General features: G+C 38.0%; 1 protein-coding gene across 2 annotated transcripts; it reads left to right on the top strand.

The window, feature by feature from the left end:
* The first annotated feature begins 2,445 nt into the window (after positions 1 to 2,445).
* trappc13 (trafficking protein particle complex subunit 13) lies at positions 2,446 to 16,825 on the top strand. 2 transcript variants are annotated; one of them, XM_033647623.2, is made up of 13 exons: positions 2,446 to 2,596; positions 3,655 to 3,723; positions 7,075 to 7,174; positions 7,264 to 7,348; positions 7,448 to 7,575; positions 7,744 to 7,816; positions 9,539 to 9,583; positions 10,029 to 10,046; positions 14,781 to 14,914; positions 15,006 to 15,204; positions 15,294 to 15,394; positions 16,280 to 16,427; positions 16,512 to 16,825. In XM_033647623.2, exons 1-13 carry the CDS (start codon positions 2,551 to 2,553, stop codon positions 16,617 to 16,619), a joined length of 1,254 nt encoding a protein of 417 aa, XP_033503514.1. In that variant the 5' UTR covers positions 2,446 to 2,550; the 3' UTR covers positions 16,620 to 16,825. The 2 variants fall into 2 exon arrangements, with proteins under 2 accessions (XP_033503514.1, XP_033503515.1); XM_033647624.2 differs by lacking the exon at positions 10,029 to 10,046.
* The last annotated feature ends 237 nt before the right edge of the window (positions 16,826 to 17,062 follow it).

Here is a 17,062-nt window from a genome sequence, read left to right as displayed (position 1 = left end):
TTGGATGAGTGCATCAGCTAAATCTGACTTCTCACTTTTATGCTATAATGACAATATCAAGTCATTATTCAGCAATTTAAATGAAAAGCAAAAGACAGCAAAGTATAATTAAAAAGACAAATGCACTGTTTACATCATTTAATATTCAACTGTGTGTCAGACCTGGACTGATGCTGCTGGCTCTGCTTCTGTCTGTCCTGAGCCTGTGTTTGATTGACTTCACACACCTCCACATCCCTGACCAGTACTCTCTGCACAGCTGGGTGAACATCTGCACTGTGATAATATTTGTATTCCAGGTATGGACATAAGGTAATGGATTATTAAATATACTGAAGTGTTCTCCACTGTGGTTCTGTAGCAGCCTGAAACCTGTCCATGCCTGGATGGGAAAAGCAATCTTGAGCCTCAGACCTGCATCAGTGGTATCAATGAGAAACTGCTCCTTACTCTGTAAGTACTCAAATATCCAACAAAGGACAACACAATGTCTTCTTTATTTCAACAGGAAAACAGCCTTAATCACAACAAAGCATTAACAAACACATGATGCAGGAGTTGTTGCATTATAAATCAGTAGGAGCCATCCAAGACATTTAATTAAATTTAATTTCTCCATCTACTGTGGTAACAGAAGCAGTGGTAAACTTAACAACTCACTGCCTGTGGAAGCAAAGTTTGCAAATTCCCTCGGCCTCCCCAGCATTGCCTTCAGATTAGTCGTTTTTGGCATCCTGTCCAAAAACAAATGGCAGCAGCTGGAAACAAATAAAAGTGAAAGTGTTCATGTGAGTATGGCTGCCATCATATTATTGTTGATCAATGCCAACGAAAAAGATAATTTTGGTTTGATTTGATATGGATGTAAATAATATATTGCCATAGAGTACATTGAAGTAATTTCAATTTTAAAAGAGTTGTTTTGTTCAGCCTGTATTCATTTGAATTAATTGCACTTCAAGTGTTAATGACTGGTTCATTCTGTGTCAGTATTTTAGCTCTCTGGGTAAAGTAATGATCTAGATGACATCTTAATTACAGCTTCTGCTCAATGAAGACAGCACAAGAACACTGGGTGCAATGTGCTATGGAGAGGCACCAGATGAAAACTACATTGCCTTTCACTGATCAGAATGTTTACATAAGATGTAAGAAAAAGCGTGTGTTTGCTTTATTAGAAATTGATTGATCAACTTTCTATTCAGTTTAAAGTTGCTTGAAGTTTTGTGGAAAGTACCAGTATTCCTAGGATTCTTGTAGTTTGCATTAGTCATGGTAGATTGATTTGTTTTACACATTTCATAGCTAATTTGTTCTTCATAGCTGACTTATGGTGATCTGTGTTAGAAAATTAGGGAATCAATCGTATCTCTTTTCCACAGAGCTGAGGTTTTTTTTTTTTGATAAATGACAAAAATGTTCAGTATTGTTGTGACAGCTTCGCAAAAAGGCTTGTATCACTAATGTTACAAGATGGTTTGTTATAGAGGTTGGAACAATATGAAAGACTGGAAAGCCAAAAATTGACTTAATTGAAGAAGTATAACCACAGGAGGGAATGATTTTGTTTTCAACATCATCTTTCTTAGAAGTTTTATTCAGGACATTCTTCAGCAGCTCAACAAACAAAACAGAGCATAAGCACAAAATAAATAGATTTTTAAACAATAAAAGTTATAAAACTACAAAAAGCTGCAACTGAAGCAACAAAAGATACTACAAAAACATTACACTAGGCTATATGTCTAACTTCTGCTGAGCTTTCCGTATCCTGATTTGATTATTTTTGGATGAGGCCAAGTTGAGGATTTCTTTCTTTCTTTTTTCTTTTTTTTTTTTTGATGGAATAATTATGTAATAGAGTTTTGTGGTATCTTATTAAGATTCTGCAGGCATCTCAGCTGTGCCAGTTTGGGTGCCATTGTAAATAATTCAGGTCACTTTTGCGATTAAACTGATTAACTAAAGCTGCTACTGTCCTGGCCTAATGTAGTACAGGCTCAGACCACTAGAGGTCAGCGAAGAACAGCAGTAACTCTTCAGGATATTGTGGATTCATATGGTGTAACATTGTGCAGTGACAAATTAAATTTCAACCATAATTACAGTAAGATAATATGCATGGAAAATTACAGTATTTCAACATACTGGACAGCCACAATAATATTTTAGCTATCATTTTACATTTTACAATTCGACAAGCTGACATATTGTCATCACAATTACAAATGTCAACAAAATTAATAAAGACAAACTTTCTATGTTGTAAATAAATAAATAAAAGATTCAAACGCGTTTGCCCTTCTCCAAAAAGAGGGAGAAAAAGGAAGAAGAAAAGAACATTTAACAAAGGAAAATGACAAATGTGGGATGTTGTAGTTCCCCTCCTAGACAAACAATGGCAGCATTACATCTCGAGAGCATCCCAACTTAAAAGACAAAGAAGAAGAAGCACTTCCTGTAAGGTGAAAGTTCACAAGCTAGCCCGTGACAGCAACCAGTTAGCATAGTATCTAACTTCTCCCCGATAAAACAATTTGCTCTGTCAAAATGGATGTAAATCAAGCGAAACAGGAACACCTACTCGCATTAAAAGGTATTTTAGTGTCTTCACGACAACATAAAGATAATGTTTCCACATGATGTTTTAGGGGGTAAAACAGACGCGTTAAATGTTTCAGAGCACTGGGTTGTTGACATTTGTTGATACTAACACCGCTAGCTAAGATAATATTAAACATTTGCAATTGATAACATACATGCAATATTGTTTGTGACATGTGTAGCCTCAATTAGTGCTTTTTTGAATCTCGAAGCTGAAACTGAAAGACACTTTGTATCAGTATTTTATAGCAAGAATTATACCATAATAACAGTTAGCCGAATGCTGTTGTGGTGTTAGCTAAGTTAGCTAAGAAACCTAGCGTTAGTTTACTGATGTGTCAACTACGCCCTGAAAAACTCTAGCATTTTTTCTTTGAGTTGTTATGCCATTGTTATTTGTCTGTAAATATGCTCTTTTCAGTGTAATATAAAGTACATGTAGAGCTACTGACAGTCAAATTATGTGTCAGACTGAACTACTTAGATCCTTTACTTTAGTAAGAGTAGAAGTACTATAGTCTCAAAATACTCCATTACAATTAAAAGTAAAAATTATCAGCATAATGTACTTTAAATGGCTTTAAGTGTCAAAAGTAAAACTCAGCATTGCAGAATGTGTCCTTTCAAAGTGATAATATTACACAATTTTATATTATTCTGCTTCAATCATTTAATAAAAGATGTAAGAGCATTTTAATGTTTTAATGCGTTAATATGGAGCCAGTTTTATGCACTTTAATACTGGGCAGATTGATAGCAGAGTGCTGTGTCATACCATATAAGCTTATCATGTGTTTTTGAAGTAAAAAAGTAACCAGTAGTAACTTTAAATGTCTATAATAGATGATGACCTGTTGTAGTCATATGCTGGAATGAAAACCTGCATGCTCTCTGCACATGACAGGGTAATTGCCAGCAAGTACTGAAGTTATTGGCACGGGGATATGTTTAGCTAAGTGGGAGAGATCACTTTACAAGCACGGAAGCATCACCACATTAACTCCCCTACTCGTGTGTATAATTGCTAACCAGTGTCACTTTACTTTACAGTGATGCGGTTAACAAAACCAACACTCTTCACAAACTTGCCAGTGACATGTGAAGATCGAGATCTGCCAGGTAAGTCAAGTTAAATATGTATGTAACAGATCTGTAGCAGAAGAGAATTGTCAGACCAAAGTTAGTGTTGTTTGCAGGGTAACCACCACAACACAAGGTATGACACGCGTTAGTTAATGGCTTATTTTGTGCCTCCTTTATCTGTATTTTAGTTAATGACATTGAACTTTGATTGATCAAAATTAGTAGCAACCAGCAAACAGGATGGGAGGCTTTGATAATACCCATTAAACCAATAAAAATCTAACCAAAATGTCTGCAGAGTTTGGTTACATAAGTTTATGTGGTCAACAGTCATTTTAAGGTTCATTGCAAGATCAAGTAACCTGCATGTCTTGGCACTGTGAGAGGAAATGGGAGCACCTGTTGGAAACCCAAGCAGACATGGGGAGAGCATGCAAACTCCACACAGGAAAGCTCCGGCAGGGCACGTTCAAACCCTGGGTCTTTTTGCTGTGAGGCAACAGCGCTAACAGCTGAGCCACTGAACTGCTGTTATTAATAATGTCAGTTTGTTCATTGCAAGGTTCCTAGTAATGTGAAAGAGGACAGGGGGAAAAAAGAAAACATGAATGTAAGCATGACAATCCTGGGTCTGTAGACCCTGTAGTTATTACTAACGGTTTGTTGTTGGCGTGTAGAGATTCAAAGGCCGAAGTCTTAGAATAACAGCAACAAAAGAAGTCTATTTTGGACGATGTTAGGGAAGATTCTCAGTCATCCAGGTCATGGTAATTCTAAGTGCTATATCGTAGGCAACTGGACTTGCTTGAATTTCTTCAGTTCAGAACTGAAGAAGCCTCTTGGATGAGAGGTGAAACGTCTTCAAGAAGCGCAAGGAAATCCAGTTGCCTACGATACAGCACTGAGAACCTTTTTTGGACGCTTCCAAACAACCAACGGTGAGTTTTTACATGCAAGTACAGCAACAGACAACCCAAGAGGTTTTACCAAACTTCTCTGGCTCTTCACTCACGTTTATTCCAGTGAATTTAATCTCAATAAAGTTGCTTAAAAACACCATTGTCAATTCAAAATCCCCCCCCCGAAAACTAATCATCCCACTCAAGACAGCAGAAAACACTACCATGTTTATGTTAAAATCTTTGTTTGAGGTGAGGTGGCAATAGTAAATATCTTAATGTCATATAACCTCCTGAGGCCAACGTTCAGGGAATGCAGGCAATGAACAAAAGGTGCATTCATGTTTTTGATCTATGCCTTTAATAATGAGATATAATGTGCTGAAGTGTCAATGATGTCATGATGCTAAGACTGGTTGCCTATAATTTAGGCTGTAGCATTTTTGAAAATTTTCCTAAATTTGTATTTCTACAAAGGGGGAGTTCTGTATGATCTAGTAATGGAAAGACAAACAGGCAAAATGTCAAGCCTTGTCAATTTTATTTATACTGCTCAATATTACATAATCACAATTTTGCCGTCGTGGGCATTACAATCTGTATAGCATACGGCATGCATAGAGGGGAAAGTGAAAGAAACTGCAACTGAGGAGGGATCCCTCTCCCTTGACAGTCAATCGTGCAATATGCCGTGTATACAGAATAGATCATCAAAATAACATGGAGCAACTTCAGGCGTTGCCAAATAGATCGAAAAACAGAACTTGAACCTCACAACCTCCTCTCCTCCATGTGAACCATGTGTATTATAGATTTACAGTCTCTGATCCCTGTCCCAAATTTAGACAGTAAGCCTGCTGAGTGTTTCAGTGTTTGTTTTCCCCTCCGTTGAGAACAGCTCAGATAAATGTGTTTGCTCCGCTGGTAACTGAACTCCTCGCATACCATAAATCACTTTGACACTTCCAGGTAGGATCACTATTTATACAAGGGTAGCAAATATTCAATGAAGTGGTGACTAATCTTAAAGCACACAATAATGAATTAGTTGAATTTGATACTAGAAACATAAAACTGTTTCTGATTTTGTTATCATGCAGCACCTTTTACTCCTGAGCTGACTAATAAATTGTTGTTGTTAGGAATCATAGAGGCAGATGTATTAGGAGGAGTGATAACAGTAGTAGAAGTAGTAGTATTCATATTAGTCAGTGAGTTTATGTCAGTGTGAGATGTATGTGGCTGACTTGTTGGACAGAAATTTGAACCCAATGAAAACCGCTCTGGTTCAGACTGCTTTGAAACCTGATCTTCAAAGGACCTGTATTTCTCTGTGTGTGATCCTCCCTGCAGTGCTCACAGTACTCAAACACTTACATAAAACCTTACTGTGTCAAAACTCTCTGCAACTTATATCTTTACACAACCCACAGACAGGTTAGCAAAAAAATTATATTTTAATGTGGTAGTTAATGCAAGCAGCATTGCTCTGCTGGGATTAGACAGGTGTGTGAGATATTGTGACCAACTTCTAAGATCTTAAAGCTGGCGTGTGGGACTTTTGACTTTCCCCTCTGGCAAAGAGAGTCATTACACAAATACTATTGACAGGTGCTTATAGGCGTGTGCCTGCAGGTGAGCTTAGCACATCTCCTCACACAGGAGCACTGTCTTAAATCTTTTTTGACTTCAATCCTTCCTTTGAACGTGTAGTTTCTTTTTATCTGGACGCCTCTGAGGATTTACACCATAGCTTCCATCATACTGTCAACTTAAATTGTATCAAAACAAAACATCAGAATCATGCACAAACAGATGAAACATTGAAAAAAAATTAAAAGAAGTGCCAAACATAAAGGTCAACAAAAACGAAACAAATCTAACTAAAATAAAAAAATGAATAAAATCTGTCCCCCCTTTCGCTCTGGCTGGTTGACACACAATAAAAGACATTACTCCCTGTGTTCCTGTGTGGGAAAGTTGACACAGACCCTCGCCACCAAAACTCCAGTGTACTGAGAAATACAGAAAGCCTTTCCTGGTGTTGACAGGTTTAATCAGCTTTGTGAAAACTCATTTGGAAAGGGTTTGAATGCAACAGATGTTCATTTACATTTGAAAGTCCTGCACTCTGGCTTTAAGGCTGATTTTCAGATAGAATCTAAATTGCTAGGTTTGCGTTTTCCCCTGGAATTCACATCCTTTCTAATGTTGAGAAATCATCTTGGTGTTTAGAGTATAGTAATAACATATTTTTGTTTGTTCGTTAATTACCACTATATTTGGTACAGGCTACTCCTGGCCCAGAGATGATAAGCTGCAACATTGCAACACACATTTTGTACAAATACATCAAACATCCTTTTTGTGTAATAGTTCAATGGTGTTCATTATATCTTTAGTTTATGATAATGACTAATAATATCCTAACATGTCTGAGATAAAAGAACCTAAAGTCATTATCCTTTTTGTGTTTTTTCCTCTACAGGGGATTTGTTCGGTCAACTTATGAGAGAGGATCCGTCCACCATCAAAGGAGCAGAGACTTTAATGCTGGGAGAGATGCTCACATTACCACAGAACTTTGGGTAATAAATCAGCTGTCAGAGAATTCAGTAATATACAGGACTCTGAACATTTTAAAGATTTGACTTTTCCACATCTCTACATTACACAGAAATATTTTCCTTGGTGAGACCTTCTCCAGTTACATAAGTGTGCACAATGACAGCAACCAAGTTGTGAAGGACGTTCTTGTGAAGGTACTGTTAAAAAGAGAAATACCTGTCCAACATGTAGTCCACACATTACACTTCTGATTTACCCATAACTATCCTGCTGTGTGACGTGATCCTGTGCAGGCTGATCTACAGACCAGCTCACAGAGGCTCAACCTCTCAGCGTCAAACTCCGCAGTAGCAGAACTCAAACCTGAATGCTGCATCGATGATGTCATCCATCATGAAGTCAAAGAAATAGGAACACATATGTGAGTGTTTTTCTCACAATATTTACTCTCATCTTTTTTTAGTTATAGCGACCTATTGTGCCACCAGAACATCCTCCCAGTTGACCAAATAAGGAAAGTAATCATTCTGGAATTAACTACATGTGTTTTTGGTATTCTAAATATTTCTTCCACTCTTTCAACATCCAGCTTAGTTTGTGCGGTCAGTTACACCACTCAGTACGGGGAGAAGCTCTATTTTCGGAAGTTCTTCAAATTCCAGGTGAGTTTTATTTGAGTTCAGGGCTCAACACTAACTATTAGAAGTGGCTGCCAGGCTAGCAACTAGGCATTAGCTTTTGGTTGCTGCAACTGAAGCTATGGTTACCATTTTTCGCCGCCTTTTTATTTCAAATAATTGAGATACTATGCAGTTATATGTCAGCTTAATAATGAAGATGTGACATTAAATAATGTTTAAAAGCTAAACTATATTGTCCCCATAGAGCAGAAAAGATTCAGCCAGAGACTTTTGGTTTGTTTGAGATCAACTCATAATTTTGTTAACATACCAGGAATCCTAATGATAATAAGGAAAGAAAAACATAACTATATAACATAAGATCAGATGTTAATCTCCAAAACGTTACTGTAAATTAGCCTATTATAAGTTAATAAAGCAAACGTATCTTAATGTAAACAGCTGAGATTCAACAGATATAAACGCTCTTTGAAGGTCTAGTGTGACTCTGACTCTGACTCTGACTATGATTCAGTGGCATCTAGTTTGCTAAGCATGTGGGAGAACTGCGGTGCTCAACACAAAAACGGGAATGGTCCTTTCTAGAGCCTGAGCCAGTACTTGATTTGTCCATTTTAGGCTGCTGTAGAAACAACATGGTGGACTCTGTGAAAGAGGACCCGCTCCATATGTAGATATAAATGGCTCATTCTAAGGTAACAAGAAGAAATTTTTTTTTCAGGTGATTATACACTAATAAAAGTATTTATGAATATTAAATGCCATTTCTGCCATCAGTAGATGCCCCCTAAATCCTACACACTGGACCTTTAAACACTGTTTAAACACAGTTTGCCGAAAGTATAAGAAATCTTACACTGGCATTGCAGCACATTTTTTTTCAGCCCAGCTTGAAAGAAATATTAAATGATACCATTTATTGAACAGAGTTGGTGTGATGCTGTGTCTACAGGGGATGACAGCACCATCAGGTTAACGATAGCTCAGCAGGCTGTTCCGACATCTGACAGCTGACAGCAAACATCCCCAAAATAACAGGATGTCATCAGCAGCAAACATTTTTTTTTACTGAGTTAGTTTCCCAAACACAGCGAGCATCATTAATCTCCTGCAGGCCTGAAGCTTGTCACTCACACCAATTCAGATTCATTCTTTATTTAAAGACCTAGCAGAAGAGGTGAGGATATAAAAAAGTTCTACAAAGATCTCCTTGTTGGCGGCTCGGACCTTGCAAACAGGGGTGTTAATAGGCCTATCAGTGGGTGGGCCAGCTCTTGCAGCCTTCACCTGTTTATCACCTATTATTCCTATGTTTTTATGTTAAAAAGTTAGCAAGAAGTGGTTGCCAGTCATCTCAAAATAGTTGCCAGTGGCAACCTGGCAATTGTTACTGTCTAGCCCTGCAGCGTTTTCATTAGATGGCAGTGGTTAACTCCTGTGTAAGCTTGAAGGAGACCTGAGAAATGTCACAGGTCTACAACAGAGCAAATGTAATTACCATCCCAGCAACAGATTTGGTTTCTTCGGCTCTCAGTTTGTGCACTTATTGTAACCCTCTCTCTTTTCCTGTAGCAACCTTTTCAGTACAGCCTGTATTACCCATCCAATTTCAATTTCTTCAGTTGCTTAGCTGAAGATTTCCAGTCTGATTAGTCATTTTCACATGGAAATATTCTTTTCTGCCAAATGGAAATACATTGTGAGAAAACGACAGGGTTCAGTTTGCAATCTATTTTCAATCAGGTTTTGAAGCCGCTGGATGTGAAGACAAAGTTCTACAACGCAGAGGTAAGTCAGCCCCGCGAATCCAAGCACCAGCATCATCCAAAATGTCAACATACAGATTCTGTGCACTCATATCTCTCACCATGTCGTTCTGCAAATAGAAGAACTGTATTGTATGACATGCAAGTTCTTATTGTAGCATATTCGACATGCTTCATATCATATTTCATTTCATAGTTTGGAACATTTCCATTTGCTAATAGGAGCAGTTAGTATATAAAAGGTCTCCTGGAAAACACTTGTACCTCCAGAGGCTTTAACAGAAAACAACATACTGTTTCAAGAGCTGGAGATCAAGTGTTTTCCTCACAGAGGCAACAAGCTTTTTCCTTTTCATTTTCATATCAGTAGCTTTTTATATTAGCAGTATGCAAATATTCATTGTCATCATCTTTGGCATGTAACTTCATTTGTTTATTATTGTCTTGTATTTTATTTTCTCCATTAGAGTGACCTCAGTTCTGTGGTAATTGTTCCTTCTGTTCTCATCGCTGAACATTAGCTTCTCTTAATCCTTTTTGGTGCAGCAGACTTTGTCTTTCTGGGGCCAATAGAAAGGTGCAAAGTAGAAGAATGGAAAGCAATATATGAATGATAAAATGCCTGCTGCAGATAAACAAGTGGCTGCATTAATTTAACACCCTGACATGAACTTTCCATTATTTTTCAGTTGCCCTTTCTTTGGACGCTCATGCTTTCTTGCAAACTCATCCTACACAGGGCTTTGACTTTTGAATTGAAGTTTGTGGTGTTAAATTGTGGTGGGTTGGGAGTGCATTGATTATACAGTTTATCATCATTGGCGAAATCATGCACTATGATTTGATTCTCATTTTCTATTTGTCAAGATTTAAATGATTGCATAATATTTCAGACATGAATAATGATGCTCAAATGCTTCTGAATTTTTAACTTTTGTACTGCTGGGTTGAAGGTGTGATACAACAGGCCAATTAAGGCCTAATTGTCAGTGATTTTAAAACCCAAATTGCTTTCCTGTTCCAATCATTTAGCATTGGGTTATAATTGTTTTAGAGTTTATGAAACAAATGTATTTGTTTGGATGTAATACAATGTGAGGTGTCAGGTATCAGTTGGAATGGCTTTGCATGAACAGAGATGCTTAGCTCTGTGATTTAACATTAACCTCATTCAGAATGGTTCATGGTCAGTTCTTATGAATTGCAAGGCATGAACTAATCTCTCCTTCTCTCTCATTGTATCTTACTGTATAGTAGAGGTTGCACTGAAAGTTTAACAGTTGTGAAAAATTATTGAGTGTTACTTTTCCAAAGCATCAACTGGTTGCCTACAATCCTGTTCAAACACCATGTCAAGGCATGTAAGGTGCCAGAACCATTGATCTCTTAGACAGACATATTCAGTAATTGTTTAAGAAAGTCATATAATGTTATTATTGTATCTTTATTTGCTGTAAAATTAAGTTACTTCCCTTTTTAATAAACACATCCGTGTGGATATTAGCCATCAGTTATCAGCAATAAATGTAGTGAATTTGAATTATAGTTAACACTATGTATTAAGGTACACATATTCACCATAACAAGGTGCTAATTAGCATGCATATTGATAGCGTATTGGCTCTTTATTGGTCATTATACAATCAACGCTTAATTCTGCATGATCATATTCTACAACTAGTAGGACACTGACTGAGAGTTTTCCATCAATATCCCCTTAATCACTGCAGATTTAAAGGAAGTAAGGAAGTTGAGTACATGAATTATGATCTTAATGTGTTTTGCTCAGTATGGGCCTAATAAGTTGGTAGTACCACAAGAATTATTATTCTACCTTAGTAACACTCCATAAATATGATCTATTGTTATTCAACAAAAGTGTAAGTGTTAATTGTGTCGAAATATCTCCTCAAATTAAATGTTTCTAACTCTAATATGTTCTGCATTCTAACGTCAGGTCTTTCTCATAACTTACTCACTAGTAGTTTGACACTTATTGACCCTCACAAGTTCCCTATTCTAGAGTTGCCTCCTCTTCCTACTTAGTAAATCTATTATAGCACACAACTACTGCAATTGACAGACCCTATTAGTAATAAGGTAATACATTTTTATGCCTCTGCATTTTTCGGGATGTCTGTCCATCCTTCTGTCCTTCCATCCATCCTATTCTCGTGAACGTGATTTTTCAAGAATGCCTGAAGGGAATTTCTGCAAATTTGGCACAAATATCCACTTGGACTCAGGGATGTACTAATTAGATTTTAGTGCTCAAAGATCAAGGTCCGCGTGACGTTGCGTCCATCTTATTCTATTTATTGTGCTATCTTAAAAAGCCCTTGAGGGAATTTTTAAAAATCTGGCACAAACGTCCATTTAGAATCAATGATGAACTGATTAGATTTTGGTGGCCAAAGGTCAAGGTCACTATAACCTCAGGTCCGTCTCATTCTCAAGAATGCAATATTTTAGGAAGGCCTTGAGGGTAATTTCTCAAATTTGGCACAAACATCCATTTGGACTCAATGGTGAACTAGATTTTGGTGGTCAGAGGTCAAGATGTACAGTATGTGACCTCATCTGACTCATTATTGTGATCACAATTTCTTAAGAATACCTTGAAGACATTTCTTCAAATTTGGTACAAACATTCACTTGCACTAAAGAATAAATTGATTAGAAGTTTGTAGTTGAAGGTCAAAGGTCAAGGTCAGTGTGAAACAAAGTCAAACTATTGGCTACATATGAGTCTGGACAGGCATGGATGTTAACTGCATCTTGACTGGTTATCAAAGGCATACAACCGTGAGGTGCTAGTTCTAGTTGTAATGAAAATAGTTTAACATTTCAGAAGTGTATCATTAATAAAGAAGATATTTCTACTTGTACTGACTTTATTATTATTATAATTTATTTATTTATTTTTTTAACCAATGAATGGCAATAAAACCTGTGCATCTCAACAGACTTAATTTTGTTCTGGGTATAACCCATCACATAAGATTAAGTAATTTATGAACAACAGGTTTCTTAGTTCCTGTCAATTAGCAATAGGAGGCTATTGAGAGAAAACTCTTAGTTAATGGCCTAGTACTTGTAGAATATGGTCATGCAGAATAAGATGTTAATAAATGCTTTATAATGACTAAAAAAGAGCCAATATGCTACTCATATGCATGCTAATAAGCAAAGCTGAGAACAGAACAGTAATTCAGTCACTCTGAAATGCTCTGATGCAGATTACATGGCTGCTCAAGATAATCTTGATTGGTTAAAAACACACAACTAGTTGATGTTTGAGAGACTACTGTGAATGGTGTATTGATTGGTAAAAATCAGTTTTTGTGCAACCCCTACTGTATACTCCGCTGGTCAGCACTTGCACTAACAATGTTCTCAAAGGTTCACTGAGCAAACTTCATAGAATTCAGTTTATGCGGTTAATGTTTATATGTTTGTCTTCTGAGTCTAGTTAATAAAGTGATACATTACATGACTCTCATGTCACTTAAAGGGTAGCTTAAAGGAGAGGATAACATTTTTACAAGTCTGTCTCAAAACATTAATCACATTCTCATATGTGCATTAAAAAAGTTACTGCTGTTTGTAGTTATTCCTCCTGGTTGTGCTAGCCTTAAAGGGATAGTGCACCCAAAAATGAAAATTCAGCCCCTTATCTACTCACCCATATGCCAAGGGAGGGGTAGGTGGAGTTGTGTTGCTACCCCCTCTCCCCTTGGATCTCCGCAAGGGATGTCAGGACTCTAAAACTTCACCTGAGCCTCCCTCGGTATATGGGTGAGTAGACAATGGCTGAATTTTCATTTTTGGGTGCACTATCCCTTTAAAAACATCCATCTCTAGTGGAAGTGATAGGAGACCAAAAACTGCAGTTCTTTTTATGTGCATAAAGGCACAGCTGAAAGTTCAGTTGAAACTTATACAAGGCTTCAGCAGTCTGAGTTGGTCAAATCAAGTGGGGTTTTTCCAGAGTTACCATTTTTTAGTACATGTTTCTTGTTGAGCTGCTATGGAGGGATAATACAACAAGCAAATGTCTCACTAAAAACATTAATTTTAGAAGATGCCTTCTTAGTGTTTCTATTCAGACTTCTGTAGCAATATATTAGCTTTGGTTGAATTTTAAAATGCATTTTTTGGGCTGTGGGTTTTGTTTCTCTTTCTTATTTTGTGAGGTGCTATTTATCAGTCTAGATTGTTTTGGTGTGATTTGGTGGGTGTCATCGAGTGTTGGCGATATTGGCCATAGAGATGTCTGCCATCTATCTGATATAATGGAACTAGATGGCACTCGGCTTGTGGTGCTCAAAGCACCAAAAACAAAATACACATTTGAAAAACTCAACAGCAAAGTCTCTTTAAAGAACTCATGACCTAGTTACTCAAGATAATCCACAGAGCTTGTTGTGAGCAGTTTCATATGGGAAGTATTTTCTTTCTACTGAAATACACCTGCCAACCGCATCACTATGCAGAAGGAAGCATGCATCTACTCATGAATGAGAGGCTTGTGCTTGTAACGGCATGAGATATTAACATTAATGGCGTCCTCCTTGACTGAACCATAATCTTAGCTAGCTCAGTGGTGCTTGGTGAGCTAGCAGTAGATGTGCGCTCCCTTCTGTGTGGTGTTATGGTTGCTGTGTGTAGTTTGGTAGAAAGAAAATAGACTCTACATGAAACTGCTCACAACAAGGCCTGTGGATTAAATCGAGTATCCAGGTTCTGGAAAGACACATTGCTGTTGAGTTTTTCAAATGTATTTTGTTGGCGCTTTGAGCACCACAAGCTGAGTGCCATGTAGTTCCATTATATCGGAGAGAAGGCAGACATCTCTACAGCCGATATCGCTAACGCCAATAGCACTACAGGTAGGAGCAAGAATGTGCATTTTTTATTTTTGGGGGAAGTGTCCCTTTAAAATCTTGTAGGGAAGGTATTCCTTATGGCTGAGATGTACAGGAGGAAAATTACAGCAACCTGCAACTATTCAAATGCTCATATTGATGTGTGAATGAGACAGACATTAAAAAAACTGAACCTATCCTTTAAGGCAGTAGGATTTTACACAAGCCTAACCATCTATAATACCTAATGATAAAGTTGATGTGTTGCTCAGTTGGCCTTGGAGATGATGTCATTGTACTTAATCGTGAGTAACAAATATAAGTTAGTGACTCCTGGCCTCTCCACTCCAGACAGATGAAGTCTTCCTGGAGGCTCAGATCCAGAACATCACCACCTCACCAATGTTCATGGAGAAGGTCTCTTTAGAGCCCTCCATGATGTATAATGTCACAGAGCTCAACACGGTCACAAGTGGAAATGACGGGTAAAAGCACTTTAGTTTACCTTAATATTCTTTCTTCTTGATGTATTTACTGTCAGCATTTACACTCTTATTTGTAACTTTTTACTGCCAGAGAGTCCACATTTGGGAAAATGTCCTACCTGCAGCCCATGGACACACGGCAGTACCTGTACTGCCTGAAGCCAAAGCCGGAGTACGCGGAGAAGGCAGGCGTCATCAAGGGTGTGACGGTGATAGGCAAGCTGGACATTGTATGGAAGACCAATCTCGGGGAGAGGGGGAGGCTACAGACCAGTCAGCTGCAAAGAATGGTAATAGGATGCATTTTTGACAATCAAAGGATGTCTTTTTTCATCCTCTTATGTTTATTTTTGTTATGTTTCTGTCCTATGTCCACCAGGCTCCAGGGTATGGAGACATCAGGCTGTCTTTGGAGATGATTCCTGACACCGTCAACCTTGAAGAACCTTTTGATATTATCTGTAAAATCACCAACTGCAGGTAAAAATCCCCAATACAACAGATAACCTTCACTACTTTTTAATCATTCAAAGGATAGTTAGATTAGATCTTAGATCTACCTGCAGTAGATGCTGGTCAGCATGCCCCCAGTTTGGAGAAGCAGGCTGACATGGCAGCTAAGCAGTGTACTGCTGCGGAGGGGTCAGCAGCAAATCGTGTTTTAGTCACGTAAAAAAAATCACAATCAGTATTAGTTTTTTGCTATTTTGAGAATATTTTCCTCGCTTTACCGTGACATCAGACAACAATTTTTGATGGGGAACTGAAGCCATTATGTTGCTTTTTTTCCAGAGCCAGACTCCATGGAGAAAAACAGTAATTTAACTTTATTGAACACAGGAGCTGCTGGTCTACTGCTGCCTCAAACAGTTAGTTTTTTTGTGTTATTTTGTGTGTTTGGCATTTGAAGTGGAGAGTTTGGATTCATGAAAGTCACACAGTTATACAAACTAATTAATTGAGGCAACGGTAGACTAGCAACTCCCATTTTCAGCAAGCTTGAATTACTATTTTTGTCAGTGCAGTCTGGTGGCTTTGATGAGAGCGTAGATGGTCAAACTGAAGTTGCAAACAGTTTCCCCTTTGAAAAGGGCTGTTGGCAGCAAGGTAAAGCGGTGAAAATATTCTCAATATAGGGTATACTAAACTGATATTGAGGGGGGTTTTTTAGGTGGCGAAATTGTGTTTTGCTGCTACCTGTGTCCACAGCAGTACATTGCTTAGCTTCTGTGTCAGCAGTCCTGTCCTCTTTTCCAAACTTGGGGCATGCTGACAGATCTCTATTGTATGTAACACACTGACTAGGGATATGTACCTCATACAACCCCACTTCACAACACCATTTATGTGACCTTTGTGTTGCAGTGAAAGAACCATGGACCTGGTGCTGGAGATGTGTAACACCAGGTCGATCCACTGGTGTGGTGTATCAGGGCGCCAGCTGGGGAAACTCAGCCCTGGTGCTTTCCTCTCTCTGCCCCTCACACTCCTCTCATCCGTCCAGGGTCTGCAGGTAGGATCCACACTTTAAGGAAACTGATGGTTGATATTCTCGTACTGTTCTGGCTCACTAATATCCCTCACTTCTTTGTTTCAGAGTATTTCCGGATTGAGACTCACAGACACATTTCTGAAGAGGACGTATGAATATGATGACATCGCACAAGTGTGTGTGGTGTGCCCATACACGAGCAATGAGTGCTAGATATTTTATTTAGCTTTTTGTGTTTTAGATATGAATGGACCAACAGTGGAATTCTGCACATAACGTTGACATTTCACTCTTTTTGCAGCCTGAGGGGATAAAACTGTATTTTAAAATGAATTGTGAATAATATAAATCACTTTCTTTGAAAATAATTATGTAAATGTGCATAAATGTTAATAAAATCTCTGTAATCTTTGATTTCCTATTGCTTTTCAGAATTTATTTCGTGGTTGAGAAAGCCTTTGTTGCAAGGCTGGAATAATTAGCATTGCTACCAATGTCACCATGATGTAGATGATTTTTTCTTACTTTTGGAACTTAGGCCCTCTTTAGGACCCTTCTTGACTGGTTAAAGCCTGCATCTTCTACACCCAGAGATGGTCACAGACTTTCTGTTATAAATCAGCAGTCCAAGCCCAAGCCCCAAATATTCCAATGTG

Source organism: Epinephelus lanceolatus, chromosome 19, assembly GCF_041903045.1.
Source record: "Epinephelus lanceolatus isolate andai-2023 chromosome 19, ASM4190304v1, whole genome shotgun sequence".
In the NCBI taxonomy this organism is placed as follows: domain Eukaryota; kingdom Metazoa; phylum Chordata; class Actinopteri; order Perciformes; family Serranidae; genus Epinephelus; species Epinephelus lanceolatus.
This window is presented reverse-complemented; position numbering and strand designations above follow the sequence as displayed.